Here is an 18,844-nt window from a genome sequence, read left to right as displayed (position 1 = left end):
TGGCTGGAAAGCCACCTAGGAGGTTTTTACTATCTTGTATGCTTGTACCACTGTTTGTGGAACTGAATAAAGCTCAACATTTGCACTGTTACCTTGGAGTTGGTGTCTATGCCAATCACCCAGCCCCCCCCCCCCCACATCCTGATTCTATCTACCTATCTATCTATCTATCTATCTATCTAGAAACATTAATCCAAAAAAATTTAAGGCTGTTGTTAAATAAAAAATGTTTAAAAATTAGGGAGAATGCTATATTTTGCAGTGAAGAAACATGAAAAGAAAGTAATTGGCTTCACCCACAAAGTACCGGAGTCAATGTCACCATATTATCGAGCTAATTGTAAATTGTCCTTCAAAGGATTACCTCTCTTTGAAGTGTAAAGCAGAAAAACACAAAAGAGGGCTGAAGTGATTTCAAATGGAAAAAAAAAATTATATTGGATGTATTGATGTTTGCAGTTTATAGATCCAACACTGCAAATATTCCCTCAAAATACGTTACGATAGTCGAGTGGATAAATGGGCTTGTAAGGAACCCGAGGTCTGAATTAATAAATTATTCTTTCACTACGTTGACATTGTTGGACACATCCAGGCCGTGGCTTACTAAGACAATTTTTTGTTAATGTAGATACATTAGATTGAAATATTAAAAAAACTTTCCATGATATCCATAGCAGTAGTATGAAAGGGTAGAGACTCCACATATGAGCTAGTGTAACTTTTTGTCTTCATGCCTTGAGTAAATCGAGTCAGAGGTTGCCCCTAACCCAACATGTAGATCCTCATTTGCCATTTTTACCTAAAACACAACTCCTTGTCCCAACCTTCATTGAGTCAAACATTCAGTATTGAAAACACATGGGAAGGTCTGTAGACTTGCAGAGATCTGGGGGAATTCTGGCCCAAAAATGACTTCCCCCAGCCATGAATCTGGCTTAGAGGCAGTAGAACCAGTTGCAGATACCATAGGTTAACACAGCCAAGGACTCTAATGGGAAAACACTCTAAAGGACCTTATCGTCCAGCCAGACATTAGTAGATAGAATTTTTTTTGGGGGGGATTTTCCCTTCCACCAAATTTAATCACGGATTCCAAGTTTCTATGAATCGATAAACAACACCGATGACACACAACCCAAGCCCAACACCATATAAAGTAAGAATCACTAGGCTGTATGGATGGGTAGAGATCCAGATAGAGTTCTACCCACATATTTGGGCAGCAGGCAATCTTTTGTGCCTTCTTTACCTGTCCTCCTACCTAGCACCCCCACCAATTTGAAGCTTGGAGTTACTAATCTTTCCCTCTTTGGGTAAGTTCACACGATGTAATGTTGAGCGCAATCTGGAACGTATACACGTGCCGGCAGATGACGCGCTCAAAATGCTCCCATTCATTTCAATGGGAGTTAGGAGCATATACGCCGTGTTATTTTGTGCCTGTGAGTGGGGCGCGGCGTATACGCTCCTAACTCCCATTGAAATCTACCGTCATCTACCGGCACGTGTATACGTGCCAGATCATGCTCAACGTTACATCGTGTGAACTTACCCTTATATGTATGATGGAGGTCTCCCTCTACTGTTTTATAGCAGTCCAACCTCTTCTTTTTCACTGGTATTATTTTGGATAGTCCAGGAACCTATAGGCTTTTCTTTCAGAACCTTAGACACCAATATTTAATTCCCATACCCGAGCTACCGAATCCAAACCCTAAACAAATCTTGACAGTTTCACCCATCTCTAGTCCCATTTGGTCACAATTAGAGATGAGTGAACAGTAAAATGTTCGATATTCGATATTCGTTTCGAGTAGCCCTGCAATATTCGACTACTCGAATCGAATATCGAATCCTATTATACTCTATGGGGGAAAAATGCTCGTTTCAGGGGTAGGCAACGTTCGATCAAAGTATACTTACCAAGTCCACGAGTGAGGGTCAGGCTGGATCCTCCGAGAAGTCTTCTCCGCACAGCTTCCCCGCAGCGTTTTCCGGCTCTGAATTCACTCTGCCAGGCACCGGGCCTGGGCAGAGTCGACTACGCATGTCCGCACTACAAGAAAATGGCCGCTTACAGTCAAAGCGGCCATTTTCTTGTAGTGCAGGCATCTACAGTCGGCTCTGCCCAAGCCCGATGCCTGGCAGAGTGAATTCAGAGTCGGAACATGCCGCGGGGACGCTGCGCGAAGAAGACTTCTAAAAGTAGGAGAAGAACCAGCGTTGATTGGCCGACTGTATAGCATTTGGCCAATCAACGCTGGTTCTGCATCAAATTTTTCCATTTGAATAGCGAGTAGTATTCGATCGAGTACGAGTATTTCGAATACTACTCGCTCATCTCTAGTCACAATAGTATCAAAGATTCAGTGGAAGAGAAGGATGCCAAGAATTTTCAGATAGAAAGCAATGACTAAATCAGGTAATAGTAACTTATATATTGGAGGAATATTGGATATATATTGTAGGAATATGATGAAAGAAAAAAAAATAACTGTGTTGCTTTAAGATTTATTGGACATAATTCTGAGAAAAAAAATAATTATAATGTTAAGTCAAAATGATGAGAATAAAGTAATAATTAGAAGACAATCTGTTATAATTGTGAGAAATAATTGAGAATTATGAGGGATAAAGTCCCCATTGTGTAATATAAATACCTAGTTTTGACTTCTATAGTCATCATTATGTAAAGGAGACCCAATTATGAGAGTCATAAGTGATAATTATAAGATATATATCATCTTTAGGGTGATACAAAGTCATAATTATAAGAATTCCAGGCATCGTGTGCACATCACCTGCCCATAGGATACATATCACTAAACAATAGTGTTATATACCTATTAGACATGGACAAAGCCGGTTCTGCAAACTATAGTTCCATGTCTACGGGAATGGATTATAGGGAAGACGCAAGAGGCCTCCAAACCTAATATAGATCTAAATATAATGTGGTGTATATGATACGCTGTGGTTTTCAATTCCTCATTGGTTCACATTAACATTGGGATTCCCGTTCTTTGACCCAAAAAATGGAAACCCAACCGCGGCTCACATTGACTATAATGGGGTCTGCTGGGTTTCTGCCTAGTTTCCACCCGATAAATACAGAGGGAAAAGTCCTGATTGCAAAACTTTCTCTGCATTTTTCAAGTGGAATGGAGGATGGAATCCCCGAAGGGTCACACAATGCTAGTGTGACCGTAATCTTAGAAAGCCATAGAATGAGTAAGGACACGTCTCCAGTATGTTTGCAGTCTACGTTGGGTGTAAGAGCAGGGACAGCTCCCAACACATACGTCAAATGTATCGATAGGACTCCATTCGTCCAACGTAGGTCAATCCAAATAACTACAACATCCAAATAAGCTGCACTTTTCACCATTTTCAAAATTCTTCTTCTTGTAAGCGAGTGGAACCTTATGTCCTGAGCCATTCCATCATTAGGCTAGGTTCACATCTACATTGGAGTCTCTGGCACAAGAGACTACTCCAAGCCCGCCTAAGAGTATGTTTACATGGAGAAATTTGAAGCTGATTTTGAGGCAGATTCTTTCTCAAAATCTTCCCCAAGTTCCACCTGAAAACAGCCTTCAGTCATTTCAATCAGAAAGAATTTTCAAAGAATTTGCAAATTTTGAGGCAGATTCCGCATCTGATTTGGTAAAGTGGAAACATTCTGCCTCTAAATTCCTGAAGCAAAATTTTTGAGGTTCTATGAATTGTGCCGTGTGACCCTTACTGTCCAGCTATTCAATATGGGGAAATGACTATTGTCTCCTTGAACAGGTAATGGAAGATACTTTCTCTATGCCAATGCAGTCAAACAAAAAGATGGAGATTTTGCACAGATATTTACAAGCCAATTGTTTCCTGCCACCAGTGAGCAGTGCAGAGTTCGGTTTTGGTATTACCTATATGGACCGCCACAATCTGGGATGTTAAAGGTGCATAGGATTTAGAAAATTTGTAAAATTACATTCTCTGAAATGGTCACTGTCATTGCAATAAACTTTATGTAAATCAATAGTAAAAACTCTGTAATAATCTTAGAGACATGCTTCTTTTTCCTCTTATTGGTCTGTTTCTTCCTCTCACCTTCCCTATTAAACTGACTTTCACTCTGTCATCTCTGCTATATGTGCCGGGAGATGGACTATAGATCACATGCATCAGTTTATGTGTGTCTATAGAAATCTATGGAGAGGGAAGGGGGAGAAGTGAGCTGATGCTGGTGCTACATAGGAAGTTTCTTTCACAGCCCAAATACTTTTTCGTGTGTGTAAATATCAGAACTAGAGATGAGCGAGTAGCACTCGATTGAGTAGGTATTCGATCAAATAGTACGGTATTCGAAATACTCATACTTGATCGAGTACCACTCGCTATTCAAATGTAAAAGTTCGATGCAGAACCAGCATTGATTGGCTGAATGCTATACAGTCGGCCAATCAACACTGGTTCTTCTCCTACCTTTAGAAGTCTTCTCCGTGCAGCTTCCCCGCGGCGTCTTCCGGCTCTGAATTCACTCTGCCAGACATCGGGCCTGGGCAGAGCCGACTGCGCATGTCCGCTTGTAGTGCAGGCATGCACAGTCGGCTCTGCCCAGGCCCGATGCCTGGCAGAGTGAATGAAGAGCCGGAAGATGTCGCGTGGGCGCTGCAAGGAGAAGACTGCACGGAGGATCCAGCCCGACCCTCACTCGTGGACTTGGTAAGTATAATTTGATCGAACGTTGCCTACCCCTGAAACGAGCATTTCCCCCTATAGACTATAATAGGGTTCGATATTCGATTCGAGTAGTCGAATATTGAGGGGCTACTTGAAACGAATATCGAACCTCGGACATTTTACTGTTCGCTCATCTCTAATCAGAACCTCTTTATGTCTATAGTTAAGCAGTGTCAATTTACAATGACGTAGATAGATAGATAGATAGATAGATAGATAGATAGATAGATAGATAGATGGAGAGTGATATATGTGGCTGTTTACAGAGTTATTCTGGTTAGGAGAGAGCTGGATAGTAATTCCTGATCATTCACCTACAGTATGTTGGGAAAGGAAACTGTCTCTCTAAAGTGCAGATGTCTCTCTGCTTTGAGCAGCTCCCCTCTTCCTCCTCCTTTCTCCATAGACTTCTATTGTACCGACCTGATCAGAGATACAAGGAGTCAAGGTACAGGTGCCTGTGGAGGTGCTGTAGGGAAACTGGAGATTGGCTTCCAGATTCCCACGTAGATTGCAATAAATCACTAAGGATCTCTAAGGGACTTATTATTAGAGATGAGCGAACACTAAAATGTTCGAGGTTCGAAATTCGATTCGAACAGCCGCTCAATGTTCGTGTGTTCGAACGGGTTTCGAACCCCATTATAGTCTATGGGGAACAGATACTCGTTAAGGGGGAAACCCAAATCCGTGTCTGGAGGGTCACCAAGTCCACTATGACACCCCAGGAAATGATGCCAACACCTCTGGAATGACACTGGGACAGCAGGGGAAGCATGTCTGGGGGCATCTAACACACCAAAGACCCTCTATTACCCCAACATCACAGCCTAACAACTACACACTTTACACACTCAATACCACCTCTCTGACAGTAGGAAAACACCTTGAAACATGTGTATTTGGCACTTGCAGTGAGGAGAGCTTGTCACCAGCAGTGAATTTGGCCCTTGTAGTAAGTTGAGGTTGGCACCAACATTTGTTTTGAAAATCAGGGTGGATTGAGCCTCTAACCAGCAGAGTTTGGGCAAATTCATGGTGGAGGGAGCCTCTAAAAACCCCAGTTTGGACCAATTCATGGTGGAGGGAGACTCTAAAAACCCCAGTTTGGACCAATTCATGGTGGAGGGAGACTCTAAAAACCCCAGTTTGGACCAATTCATGGTGGAGGGAGCCTCTAAAAACCCCAGTTTGGACCAATTCATGGTGGAGGGAGCCTCTAACCAGCCCAGTTTGGACCAATTAATGGTGGAGGGAGCCTCTAAACAGCCAAGTTTTGGGAAATTCATGGTGGAGGGAGCCTCTAACCAGCCCAGTTTGGACCAATTCATGGTGGAGGGAGCCTCTAAACAGCCCAGTTTGGGCAAATTCATGGTGGAGGGAGCCTCTAACCAGCCCAGTTTGGACCAATTAATGGTGGAGGGAGCCTCTAACCAGCCCAGTTTGGACCAATTAATGGTGGAGGGAGCCTCTAACCACCCCAGTTTGGGCAAATTCATGGTGGAGGGAGCCTCTAACCAGCCCAGTTTGGACCAATTAATGGTGGAGGGAGCCTCTAAACAGCCCAGTTTGGGCAAATTCATGGTGGAGGGAGCCTCTAAACAGCCAAGTTTGGACCAATTAATGGTGGAGGGAGCCTCTAAACAGCCCAGTTTGGGCAAATTCATGGTGGAGGGAGCCTCTAAAAAACCCAGTTTGGACCAATTCATGGTGGAGGGAGCCTCTAATTAGCCCAGTTTGGACCAATTAATTGTGGAGGGAGCCTCTAACCAGCCCAGTTTGGACCAATTAATGGTGGAGGGAGCCTCTAAAAAACCCAGTTTGGACCAATTCATGGTGGAGGGAGCCTCTAATTAGCCCAGTTTGGACCAATTAATTGTGGAGGGAGCCTCTAACCAGCCCAGTTTGGACCAATTAATGGTGGAGGGAGCCTCTAACCACCCCAGTTTGGACCAATTCATGGTGGAGGGAGCCTCTAACCACCCCAGTTTGGACCAATTCATGGTGGAGGGAGCCTCTAAACAGCCCAGTTTGGGCAAATTCATGGTGGAGGGAGCCTCTAACCAGCCCAGTTTGGACCAATTAATGGTGGAGGGAGCCTCTAAACAGCCCAGTTTGGGCAAATTCATGGTGGAGGGAGCCTCTAACCAGCCCAGTTTGGACCAATTAATGGTGGAGGGAGCCTCTAAACAGCCAAGTTTTGGGAAATTCATGGTGGAGGGAGCCTCTAACCAGCCCAGTTTGGACCAATTAATGGTGGAGGGAGCCTCTAACCACCCCAGTTTGGGCAAATTCATGGTGGAGGGAGCCTCTAACCAGCCCAGTTTGGACCAATTAATGGTGGAGGGAGCCTCTAAACAGCCCAGTTTGGGCAAATTCATGGTGGAGGGAGCCTCTAAACAGCCAAGTTTTGGGAAATTCATGGTGGAGGGAGCCTCTAACCAGCCCAGTTTGGACCAATTCATGGTGGAGGGAGCCTCTAAACAGCCCAGTTTGGGCAAATTCATGGTGGAGGGAGCCTCTAAAAAACCCAGTTTGGACCAATTCATGGTGGAGGGAGCCTCTAATTAGCCCAGTTTGGACCAATTAATTGTGGAGGGAGCCTCTAACCAGCCCAGTTTGGACCAATTAATGGTGGAGGGAGCCTCTAACCACCCCAGTTTGGGCAAATTCATGGTGGAGGGAGCCTCTAACCAGCCCAGTTTGGACCAATTAATGGTGGAGGGAGCCTCTAACCAGCCCAGTTTGGACCAATTAATGGTGGAGGGAGCCTCTAACCACCCCAGTTTGGACCAATTCATGGTGGAGGGAGCCTCTAACCAGCCCAGTTTGGACCAATTCATGGTGGAGGGAGCCTCTAAACAGCCCAGTTTGGGCAAATTCATGGTGGAGGGAGCCTCTAAAAAACCCAGTTTGGACCAATTCATGGTGGAGGGAGCCTCTAATTAGCCCAGTTTGGACCAATTAATTGTGGAGGGAGCCTCTAACCAGCCCAGTTTGGACCAATTAATGGTGGAGGGAGCCTCTAAAAAACCCAGTTTGGACCAATTCATGGTGGAGGGAGCCTCTAAACAGCCCAGTTTGGGCAAATTCATGGTGGAGGGAGCCTCTAACCAGCCCAGTTTGGACCAATTAATGGTGGAGGGAGCCTCTAAACAGCCAAGTTTTGGGAAATTCATGGTGGAGGGAGCCTCTAACCAGCCCAGTTTGGACCAATTAATGGTGGAGGGAGCCTCTAACCAGCCCAGTTTGGACCAATTAATGGTGGAGGGAGCCTCTAACCAGCCCAGTTTGGACCAATTAATGGTGGAGGGAGCCTCTAAACAGCCAAGTTTTGGGAAATTCATGGTGGAGGGAGCCTCTAACCAGCCCAGTTTGGACCAATTCATGGTGGAGGGAGCCTCTAAACAGCCCAGTTTGGGCAAATTCATGGTGGAGGGAGCCTCTAAAAAACCCAGTTTGGACCAATTCATGGTGGAGGGAGCCTCTAATTAGCCCAGTTTGGACCAATTAATTGTGGAGGGAGCCTCTAACCAGCCCAGTTTGGACCAATTAATGGTGGAGGGAGCCTCTAACCACCCCAGTTTGGGCAAATTCATGGTGGAGGGAGCCTCTAACCAGCCCAGTTTGGACCAATTAATGGTGGAGGGAGCCTCTAACCAGCCCAGTTTGGACCAATTAATGGTGGAGGGAGCCTCTAACCACCCCAGTTTGGACCAATTCATGGTGGAGGGAGCCTCTAACCAGCCCAGTTTGGACCAATTCATGGTGGAGGGAGCCTCTAAACAGCCCAGTTTGGGCAAATTCATGGTGGAGGGAGCCTCTAAAAAACCCAGTTTGGACCAATTCATGGTGGAGGGAGCCTCTAATTAGCCCAGTTTGGACCAATTAATTGTGGAGGGAGCCTCTAACCAGCCCAGTTTGGACCAATTAATGGTGGAGGGAGCCTCTAACCACCCCAGTTTGGACCAATTCATGGTGGAGGGAGCCTCTAACCACCCCAGTTTGGACCAATTCATGGTGGAGGGAGCCTCTAAACAGCCCAGTTTGGGCAAATTCATGGTGGAGGGAGCCTCTAACCAGCCCAGTTTGGACCAATTAATGGTGGAGGGAGCCTCTAAACAGCCCAGTTTGGGCAAATTCATGGTGGAGGGAGCCTCTAACCAGCCCAGTTTGGACCAATTAATGGTGGAGGGAGCCTCTAAACAGCCAAGTTTTGGGAAATTCATGGTGGAGGGAGCCTCTAACCAGCCCAGTTTGGACCAATTAATGGTGGAGGGAGCCTCTAACCACCCCAGTTTGGGCAAATTCATGGTGGAGGGAGCCTCTAACCAGCCCAGTTTGGACCAATTAATGGTGGAGGGAGCCTCTAAACAGCCCAGTTTGGGCAAATTCATGGTGGAGGGAGCCTCTAAACAGCCAAGTTTTGGGAAATTCATGGTGGAGGGAGCCTCTAACCAGCCCAGTTTGGACCAATTCATGGTGGAGGGAGCCTCTAAACAGCCCAGTTTGGGCAAATTCATGGTGGAGGGAGCCTCTAAAAAACCCAGTTTGGACCAATTCATGGTGGAGGGAGCCTCTAAACAGCCCAGTTTGGGCAAATTCATGGTGGAGGGAGCCTCTAACCAGCAGAGTTGGGGGAAATCAAGGTGGAGGGAGCCTAGTATTAGCAGAATTGTGCAATGCTTATGGTGGATGAGTATGAGGATGCGGAGGAATTGGAGAGGTTGAGTACAGACATGGAGTTTCATGTTGGGGTGCTTTACACAGGTGGGCACAAAAATGAAGGCTCTATCCAGTGGTGGTTCATTTTTATCAAAGTGAGCCGGTCGGCACTCTCAGCTGACAGACGGGTGCGCTTGTCAGTGATGATGCCACCGGCTGCACTGAACACCCTCTCAGATAGGACGCTGGCGGCAGGACAGGACAGCACCTCCAAGGCATATAGGGCAAGTTCAAGCCACAGGTCCAACTTCGACACCCAATACGTGTAGGGCGCAGAGGGGTCGGAGAGGACAGGGCTGTGGTCGGAAAGGTATTCCCGCAACATGCGCCTATACTTCTCACGCCTGGTGACACTAGGACCCTCCGTGGCGGCACTTTGGCGAGGGGGTGCCATCAAGGTGTCCCAGACCTTAGACAGTGTGCCCCTCGTTTGTGTGGACCGGTGAGAACTTGGTTGCCTACTGGAGGAACTGCCCTCCCTGCCGCCAACGTCACATGCTGGAAACATCTCCATCATATTCTGCACCAATTGCCTGTGGCAAGCATTGATGCGATTGGCCCTCCCCTCTACCGGAATAAAAGACGAGATGTTGTTTTTATACCGGGGGTCAAGGATAGCAAAGATCCAGTACTGGTTGTCCTCCATGATTTTGACAATACGCTTGTCGGTTGTAAAGCACCCCAACATGAACTCAGCCATGTCTGCCACAGTGTTAGTTGGCATGACTCCTCTGGCCCCACCGGAAAGTTCAATCTCCATTTCCTCCTCATCCTCCATGTCTACCCATCCGCGCTGCAACAATGGGACGATTCGAAGTTGCCCGGAAGCCTCCTGTATCACCATCACATCATCGGACAACTCTTCTTCCTCCTCCTCCTCCTCCTCCTCCTCCATTAAACGCAGTGAAGCGGACAGATGTGTGGACCTACTCTCCAGCTGTGACGGATCGGATGCTATCCCTAACTCCTCTGTGTGATCTGAGTTATCCCTGATGTCAATCAGGGATTCTCTCAGAACACACAAGAGCGGGATTGTAAGGCTCACCATCGCATCCTCAGAGCTCACCCTCCTTGTGGACTCCTCAAAGACCCGTAGGATGTCACAAAGGTCTCTCATCCATGGCCACTCATGGATGTGAAACTGAGGCAGCTGACTTTGTGGCACCCTAGGGTTTTGTAGCTGGTATTCCATCAAAGGTCTCTGCTGCTCAACCACTCTATTCAACATCTGAAACGTTGAGTTCCAGCGTGTGGGGACGTCGCACAAAAGCCGGTGTTGTGGCACATGCAGGCGTTGCTGGAGAGATTTTAAGCTAGCAGCGGCTACTGTCGACTTGCGAAAGTGGGCGCACATGCGCCGCACTTTCACCAGTAGCTCTGGAACATTGGGGTAGCTCTTTAGGAAACGTTGCACCACTAGGTTGAAGACGTGGGCCAGGCATGGAACATGTTGGAGTCCGGCAAGCTCCAGAGCTGCTACCAGGTTCCGGCCGTTATCACAAACGACCATGCCTGGGCCCAGGTGCAGCGGCTCAAACCATATTGCCGTCTCATCGAGGAGGGCATCCCTCACCTCGGAGGCAGTGTGCTGTCTGTCCCCCAAGCTGATCAGCTTCAGCACAGCCTGCTGACGTCTACCAACGCCAGTGCTGCAACGTTTCCAACTCGTAGCTGGGGTCAATCTAACAGCGGAGGAGGAGGCGGTGGCGGAGGAGGAGGCGGTGGCGGAGGAGGAGGCGGTAGAGGAGGAGGAGGAGGAGGGGGGTGTTCTTCTCGTGTCCCTGCCAGGAATGTTAGGCGGGGAGACGAGGTACACCGGGCCAGTTTGGGAAGCAGTCCCAGCCTCAACTACATTCACCCAGTGTGCCGTCAGTGAAATGTAGCGTCCCTGTCCGCATGCACTTGTCCACGCGTCGGTGGTCAAGTGGACCTTTGTGCAAAGCGCGGAACTAAGGGCCCGCCTGATGTTGAGTGACACGTGCTGGTGCAAGGCGGGGACGGCACACCGGGAGAAGTAGTGACGGCTAGGGACGGCATAGCGAGGTGCCGCAGTTGCCATCAGGTCCAGGAAGGCGGGAGTTTCAACAAGCCGGAACGCCAACATCTCCTGGGCCAGCAGTTTAGCGATGTTGGCGTTCAAGGCTTGCGCGTGTGGGTGGTTAGCAGTGTATTTCTGCCGCCGCTCCAATGTCTGAGAGATGGTGGGTTGTTGTAAAGAAACGCCTGATGGTGCCTTTGATGGTGCAGGAGAAGGAGATAAGACAGGACCAGGGGAGGATGAGGTAGAAGTCAACAAAGTGGCGGAGGCAGATGAAGTGGTGTCCTGGCTCGTCCTCTGGAGTGCATCGCCAGCACAGTCAGCAGTGGCAGTGGCAGAGGCAGAGGCAGAGGCAGTGGCAGTGGCGTGAACGGCAGTCGGCCTTTGTCCTGCCGTTGCTGCCTGCCACTGATTCCAGTGCTTGGATTCCAAATGACGGCGCATTGAAGTGGTGGACAGGTTGCTCTTCTCAGAGCCCCTAATCAATTTCGAGAGGCAAATTGTGCAGACAACACTATATCTGTCCTCGGCGCATTCCTTGAAAAAACTCCACACCTTCGAGAAACGTGCCCTCGAGGTGGGAGTTTTTCGGGGCTGGGTACGAACTGGAACATCTTGGGAGATTCCGGGTGTGGCCTGGCTTCGCCTAAGCTGCTGACCTCTGCCTCTGCCTCTAGCTACCCTTTTTGGTGCTGCACCTGCCTCAACATCCACACTACTTTCCCCGCTTGACATCCCCCCTGTCCAGGTCGGGTCAGTGTCCTCATCATCCACCACTTCCTCTTCCAACTCCTGTCTCATCTCCTCCTCCCGCACAATGCGCCGGTCAACTGGATGCCCTGACGGCAACTGCGTCACATCATCGTCGATGAGGGTGGGTTGCTGGTCATCCACCACCAAATCGAACGGAGATGGAGGAGACTCTAGTGTTTGAGCATCTGGATACAGATGCTCCTCTGTTAGGTTCGTGGAATCGTGACGTGGAGAGGCAGGTTGAGGGACAATGAAAGGAGCGGAGAACAGCTCTGGGGAGCAGGGACAGTTTGGGTTATTGTTCTGTAAAGCTTCGGAATTTTGGGAGGAAGGAAGACAAGACTGTTGGGTAATAGGAAGAGAGGAGGCAGAGTCTGACTGGCTGCTGGACAATGTGCTGTAAGCGTTCTCTGACAGCCATTGCAAGACCTGTTCCTGGTTCTCGGGCCTACTAAGGTTTGTACCCTGCAGTTTAGTTAATGTGGCAAGCAACCCTGGCACTGTGGAGTGGCGCAATGCTTGCTGCCCCACAGGAGTAGGCACGGGACGCCCTGTGGCTTCACTGCTACCTTGCTCCCCAGAACCATTCCCCCGACCTCGCCCACGGCCTCGTCCACGTCCCTTTCCGGGAGCCTTGCGCATTTTGAATTCCTAGTTAGAAATTGGCACTGTATACCAGTAGTAAAAATTGTGGGTGCACGTAACCCCAATATATTCTTTGAATTCCCAGTCAGAAACTGGCACTATATGGCAGTAGCAAGAAATGAGGGTATTTATAACCCCAATATATTCTTTGAATTCCCAGTCAGACAATGGCACTGTATACCAGTAGTAAAAATTGTGGGTGCACGTAACCCCAATATATTCTTTGAATTCCCAGTCAGAAACTGGCACTATATGGCAGTAGCAAGAAATGAGGGTATTTGTATTCCCAATATACTCTTTGAATTCCCAGTCAGACAATGGCACTGTATACCAGTAGTAAAAATTGTGGGTGCACGTAACCCCAATATATTCTTTGAATTCCCAGTCAGAAACTGGCACTATATGGCAGTAGCAAGAAATGAGGGTATTTGTATTCCCAATATACTCTTTGAATTCCCAGTCAGACAATGGCACTGTATACCAGTAGTAAAAATTGTGGGTGCACGTAACCCCAATATATTCTTTGAATTCCCAGTCAGACACTGGCACTATATGGCAGTAGCAAGAAATGAGGGTATTTGTATTCCCAATATACTCTTTGAATTCCCAGTCAGACAATGGCACTGTATACCAGTAGTAAAAATTGTGGGTGCACGTAACCCCAATATATTCTTTGAATTACCAGTCAGAAACTGGCACTATATGGCAGTAGCAAGAAATGAGGGTATTTATAACCCCAATATATTCTTTGAATTCCCAGTCAGACAATGGCACTGTATACCAGTAGTAAAAATTGTGGGTGCACGTAACCCCAATATATTCTTTGAATTCCCAGTCAGAAACTGGCACTATATGGCAGTAGCAAGAAATGAGGGTATTTATAACCCCAATATATTCTTTGAATTCCCAGTCAGACAATGGCACTGTATACCAGTAGTAAAAATTGTGGGTGCACGTAACCCCAATATATTCTTTGAATTCCCAGTCAGAAACTGGCACTATATGGCAGTAGCAAGAAATGAGGGTATTTGTATTCCCAATATACTCTTTGAATTCCCAGTCAGACAATGGCACTGTATACCAGTAGTAAAAATTGTGGGTGCACGTAACCCCAATATATTCTTTGAATTCCCAGTCAGAAACTGGCACTATATGGCAGTAGCAAGAAATGAGGGTATTTGTATTCCCAATATACTCTTTGAATTCCCAGTCAGACAATGGCACTGTATACCAGTAGTAAAAATTGTGGGTGCACGTAACCCCAATATATTCTTTGAATTCCCAGTCAGACACTGGCACTATATGGCAGTAGCAAGAAATGAGGGTATTTGTATTCCCAATATATTCTTTGAATTCCCAGTCAGACAATGGCACTGTATACCAGTAGTAAAAATTGTGGGTGTATATAGCCCCAATTCTATTGCTAGGGGACTTGCAGGGTATTTCTGGGGTGAAGGTGGGGGGGCACACCGTTGGAACGGGTATCGGGGTATATATCGGGTATACGGGAATACACTGACAGTGTATTCCATTCAGGATCCTGGGAAAGCTGGGTTGCGGCGATTGAGCCCGTCAGTGCCACGTTACACTGACAAGCTTCTCCCTGGAATTTAGCTCTTACAAGAGCTGTTGGTTGTCTTCTCCTTCCTATCCTAGCCTGTCCCTGCCTACCCAGAATCTAAGCCCTAGCTAGCTGGACGGAAACCTCCGTCCTCGGTGAATTGCAAGCTCAGAATGACGCGAAGCTGGGCGTCGCTGTTCTTTTAAATTAGAGGTCACATGTTTTCGGCAGCCAATGGGTTTTGCCTACTTTTTTCAACGTCACCGGTGTCGTAGTTCCTGTCCCACCTACCCAGCGCTGTTATTGGAGCAAAAAAGGCGCCAGGGAAGGTGGGAGGGGAATCGAGTAATGGCGCACTTTACCACGCGGTGTTCGATTCGATTCGAACATGCCGAACAGCCTAATATCCGATCGAACATGAGTTCGATAGAACACTGTTCGCTCATCTCTACTTATTATTGGGGATATCAAAGCCGAGAACCCCTTTAATATTCCAATCTCAGTAAGTATTCAGCTCCATAACACAGTCCGATGTGGGCGCTTCCTACTCCTCGCTAGTAAACACATTCTTGAATGTCACCTTTCCCGTTTTTTTCTCATCTGCATTAGAATAAACAGAATTTTTTTGCATATTTGGGTCTTCTGTTTATGCATGTATTTCCTGTTTCACATCATCTTATTGTGTCAGTGGAATATGAGAGAAAATTGATTATTTAGACATTTGCCTTTTGCAGCTTTTCAAAGTCATTCACTTTTTATGATAGGTTTCCATGCATCATGCTCGGAGTTCTTTAAAGCAAGACTGATTGGTTTTATCATCGGCATAAATTGTTGTGCGGGCGACGCTGTCTGTCCCATCCATCAGCATGTACAATCTGCCGAGACGGAGATCCTTCTAAATCCAGAAAATTCTGATTAATGGTCATTTTACTATAATGTTTTATGGACTGTATTTTATATGCCACGTTACAGGTATATATAGTCACCGAGTATGGACTGAATGTTCTTCGATGGTCGGCGTCCAAGAGCACAGAGCAAAGGTGGATGTACAGCAGTGTCATTCTGGCCAGCAACAGTCCGTTTCGGGTCGCCTTTGAAGCTCAGGTCGGGGGCAGCAAAAAGGTTGATATTGCTTTGGATGATATTTCGTTTACGATAGACTGCCAGGTGGGAGGTGAGTGGATTTAGTATCTTCATAGGCTTGTATTAGAGGTAGTAGTAGTTGGATTGGAACGATATAAATCATGTACTGATATAGCAAACTTTAACTTGACCCTTAATGTGTTAACACTGTGGCACAGACTGCTTTGCGTTGACTCCATCGATGGCGTTTTTTTTGCTTTTGTCCTCTGTGATAAGATTTGCTGAGCTGCCATTCCTAACAGGGGTGCCTTAGGGACCCACCGCTGGACCGCGACTCTCTGGTTGGAAAGATTACGACATTTTTTGTCTTTTGGGAAAAATTTTTTGTCTTTTGGGAAAATTCCCCAAGGAATTTTTATCTCAAAAGGTTATCAAGTTAAACTTTGCCAGACGTAGTGTTGTACACATTATAATTCTGCATGTTTTGTTGGTTTCCACGCCATAGGTTCAACAAATTTTTTGATTGATAGGAAAGAGCCGATGCAAGGAATTTCTATTCCCCACAGCAGCTCTCCCCGGTACCCACCATTTTTAGAGATGACTTATCATTTCTTGCTGCCCTTTCCATGAAAGCACCTTGAATAGTCCATGTGTTAAATTGGTCGTAGATGGATTCTGTCCCCTCCTTCCAAATTATTGAAAATTTTGGAAATCAAAGTATATTAAAGGCATATTTCTCTATCCGTAGTCCTGCTCTAAGTAGTGCAATAGTAAGCATATTTTGTTGCGTTCAGTCTGTCTGGTTTGCCACATATCCCTGGAGCTGCGTTGTAATACCAAGTACATCCACTATGATGTGTATGGTGCTGTGCTTGGTAATCAGTAAAGATAAGATAAGATAATCCTTTAATAGTCCCACAGTGGGGAAATTTCAGTATGTTATAGCAGCATAGTAATACAGATACAGGATAATACACAGTAATATATTACAGACGTAGACACATGAGAAAAAGAAAACATACTAGGAGTCCATAGCAGCTAAGGAAGAGAAGAAAGAAGGAAGACTCAAGGATCATTTAGTTCTCTGTGCGGAGTGATCTTCGCTTGGTCTGATGTACATTATGTTGTCTGATCGCAGTTGGAAGGAAGGACCTCCGATAGCTCCTTCTCACTCTTGGGGTGAAGCAGACGGTCACTTACAGTGCTGCCAAGTGCCGTCAAGGTCTCATACATGGGGTGGGATTTGTTCTCCCGCGTGGAGGTCACCACAGACAGTATCCTTCTGTCACCCACCACCTGTACTGGGTCCAAGGGGCTCCCCAAGACAGAGCTGGCCCTTCTGATCAGCCTGTCAAGAGGCTGCAGCTCTCACTCAAACTCTATGGTCTTTTTAATGAGCTGATCTGTAGGGGTCCTGGGAGTTGAACCGTCTCTGATTTTATATAACGAGAATAGGTCAACAGTATATAACTCCTGGAATGTATAACAGATCCTATTAAGGAGGTCGCAGTATACAGTATATAGTACAAGGATAACTACCGCCTTGCCTATATTTAGCTTATCAATAAGCGTCATACATAAACCAGTGTTTGACGCGAAGACATATTGTATTAATATGTTTTTGCCTCCAGATAGAGCACATTAACCTAATGCAGTGCCATCTGGTCCTGAGCCAGGGTATTATGGCCAGACTCTAAAGGTGCCACTTAGAAAGCACTGGCACACGGGCGGCAGAGGAATTGTATGCGTGCCAGGAGAGAAGAGCTTAGACTCGCTGCAGCTTTTTACCATGTGTTTTAGGAGTTCTATCAGAAAGTTTACATGCATGAAATGTTTCGTCAATGAAGCCAGCATTATGTCTACCGGTCGTGGAGAGACACACATGCCTATCTATACTGCTCCAGCCGGCAGCGCACAATCACAAACCTTTGAAGTTTATCTGGGATTGCTCTTTGTAAATGAGAATGCAGACTGTCAAAAAAAAACTAGAAGTGCACTGACTTGGCAAACAGAAGCGTGCAAGTGGCAAGACAGAAGAGAGGAAACGAGGGCAGCTCCGGAGTCTCAAGTACAAGTATAGCCGACTGTTCTATAGAGGACAGACATTGTTGGTGCTGCCCCGAATACTGTCAGACCAGGGCGCCCGGTGACCACCAATCTAAAGGGTTTTCCCATGAATATAAACATGAATATAAAATTTTGCAGTTTTTTTAGATTTTCTTTAACCATCTCAGTGGTGACATCTTTTGTCTTGATCAGTTGCCAATAGATGTGACCATGTTTGTAGGAACATTCTATGATCTGGTTAGAAACCCGGCCATGATGTCCTTAGTGTGGATGGATTATCTTCTCAGTTATCTTCTTTTACCACCCTTTAAATTTGGCTGTTTTCTGCTGGATCATAATAATGTTCATGGTTCACATCTGCATTTGGGGTTCCGCTCCCCTCTCCGCATGAAATTTTTCAGCACTTTTCTCTCCGCGTCTTTTTTGCGCAGGAACAGAGTGGAAAGCACATGGACCCCATTATAGTCTATAGGGTCTGCGGGTTTCCTAATGTAACCAATTTTTTATGGGGGTAAGATTACTGTTCAGGAGGTCCCATGAGAAGATGTGAATCAAGCCTTAGAGCCAGGGCTAGCCCATCACTGCCTTGTCCACAATAAGGACATTATGGCTGGGTGTCTGACAAGTCCCAGACCATAGAAAGTTCCTGAAATCATGGTCATATCCATTGACCTTTAGATGTCCACGCTGCCGTTCAGTAGAAATTCTTCGGTATGCAAATGAGTTCTCTTGCAGCACTGGGGGCGGTCCCCAGTGCTCAAACAGCACTGGGGGCGTCCCCAATGCTGCAAGAGAACTCTCCATCAACACCTCTATCTTCTTCTGGAACGGCCTCTTCACGCATCTTCTTCCGGCACTGAGCAAGTCGGCTTCGGGCAGAGCGGACTGCGCATACCAGCCTGATGTAAGTGGCCATTTTCTTGTGGCCACTTACACAGTAAGCAGGGTAAGCGGCCACAAGAAAATGGCCGCTTACACCAGGGGGACATGTGCAGCCGTCTCTGCCCGAGTCCCGACAGCAGAGCCGACTTGCGCATGCATAGACGTTTCACCCCAGCGCTGGAAGAAGACGCGTGAAGAGCCCTGTCCAGAAGAAGATAGAGGCCATCGTTGGAGAATTCTCTCGCAGCATTGGAGACGCCCCAGTGCTGTTTGAGCGCTGGGGACTGCCCCCAGTGCTGCGAGAGAACTCATTTGCATACCGTAGAAAACCAGGATTTCTACCGAACGGCGGT

At 46.8% G+C, this 18,844-nt stretch overlaps 1 protein-coding gene across 3 annotated transcripts in view; it reads left to right on the top strand.

Moving 5' to 3' along the window:
• MALRD1 (MAM and LDL receptor class A domain containing 1) overlaps positions 1-18,844 on the top strand; it is a 305,716-nt gene that overhangs the window by 204,918 nt on the left and 81,954 nt on the right. For 2 of the 3 annotated variants that reach the window (XM_075271657.1, XM_075271658.1), the window contains 2 exons: positions 3,796-3,953; positions 15,432-15,633. In XM_075271657.1, coding sequence (XP_075127758.1) covers positions 3,796-3,953; positions 15,432-15,633 — 360 coding nt within the window. The remainder of the gene's footprint in view (positions 1-3,795; positions 3,954-15,431; positions 15,634-18,844) is intronic. The other variant, XR_012715476.1, reaches the window with a different exon arrangement.

The sequence above is a fragment of the Leptodactylus fuscus genome, chromosome 4 (assembly GCF_031893055.1).
Source record: "Leptodactylus fuscus isolate aLepFus1 chromosome 4, aLepFus1.hap2, whole genome shotgun sequence".
Taxonomy (NCBI): Eukaryota; Metazoa; Chordata; class Amphibia; order Anura; family Leptodactylidae; genus Leptodactylus; species Leptodactylus fuscus.
This window is presented reverse-complemented; position numbering and strand designations above follow the sequence as displayed.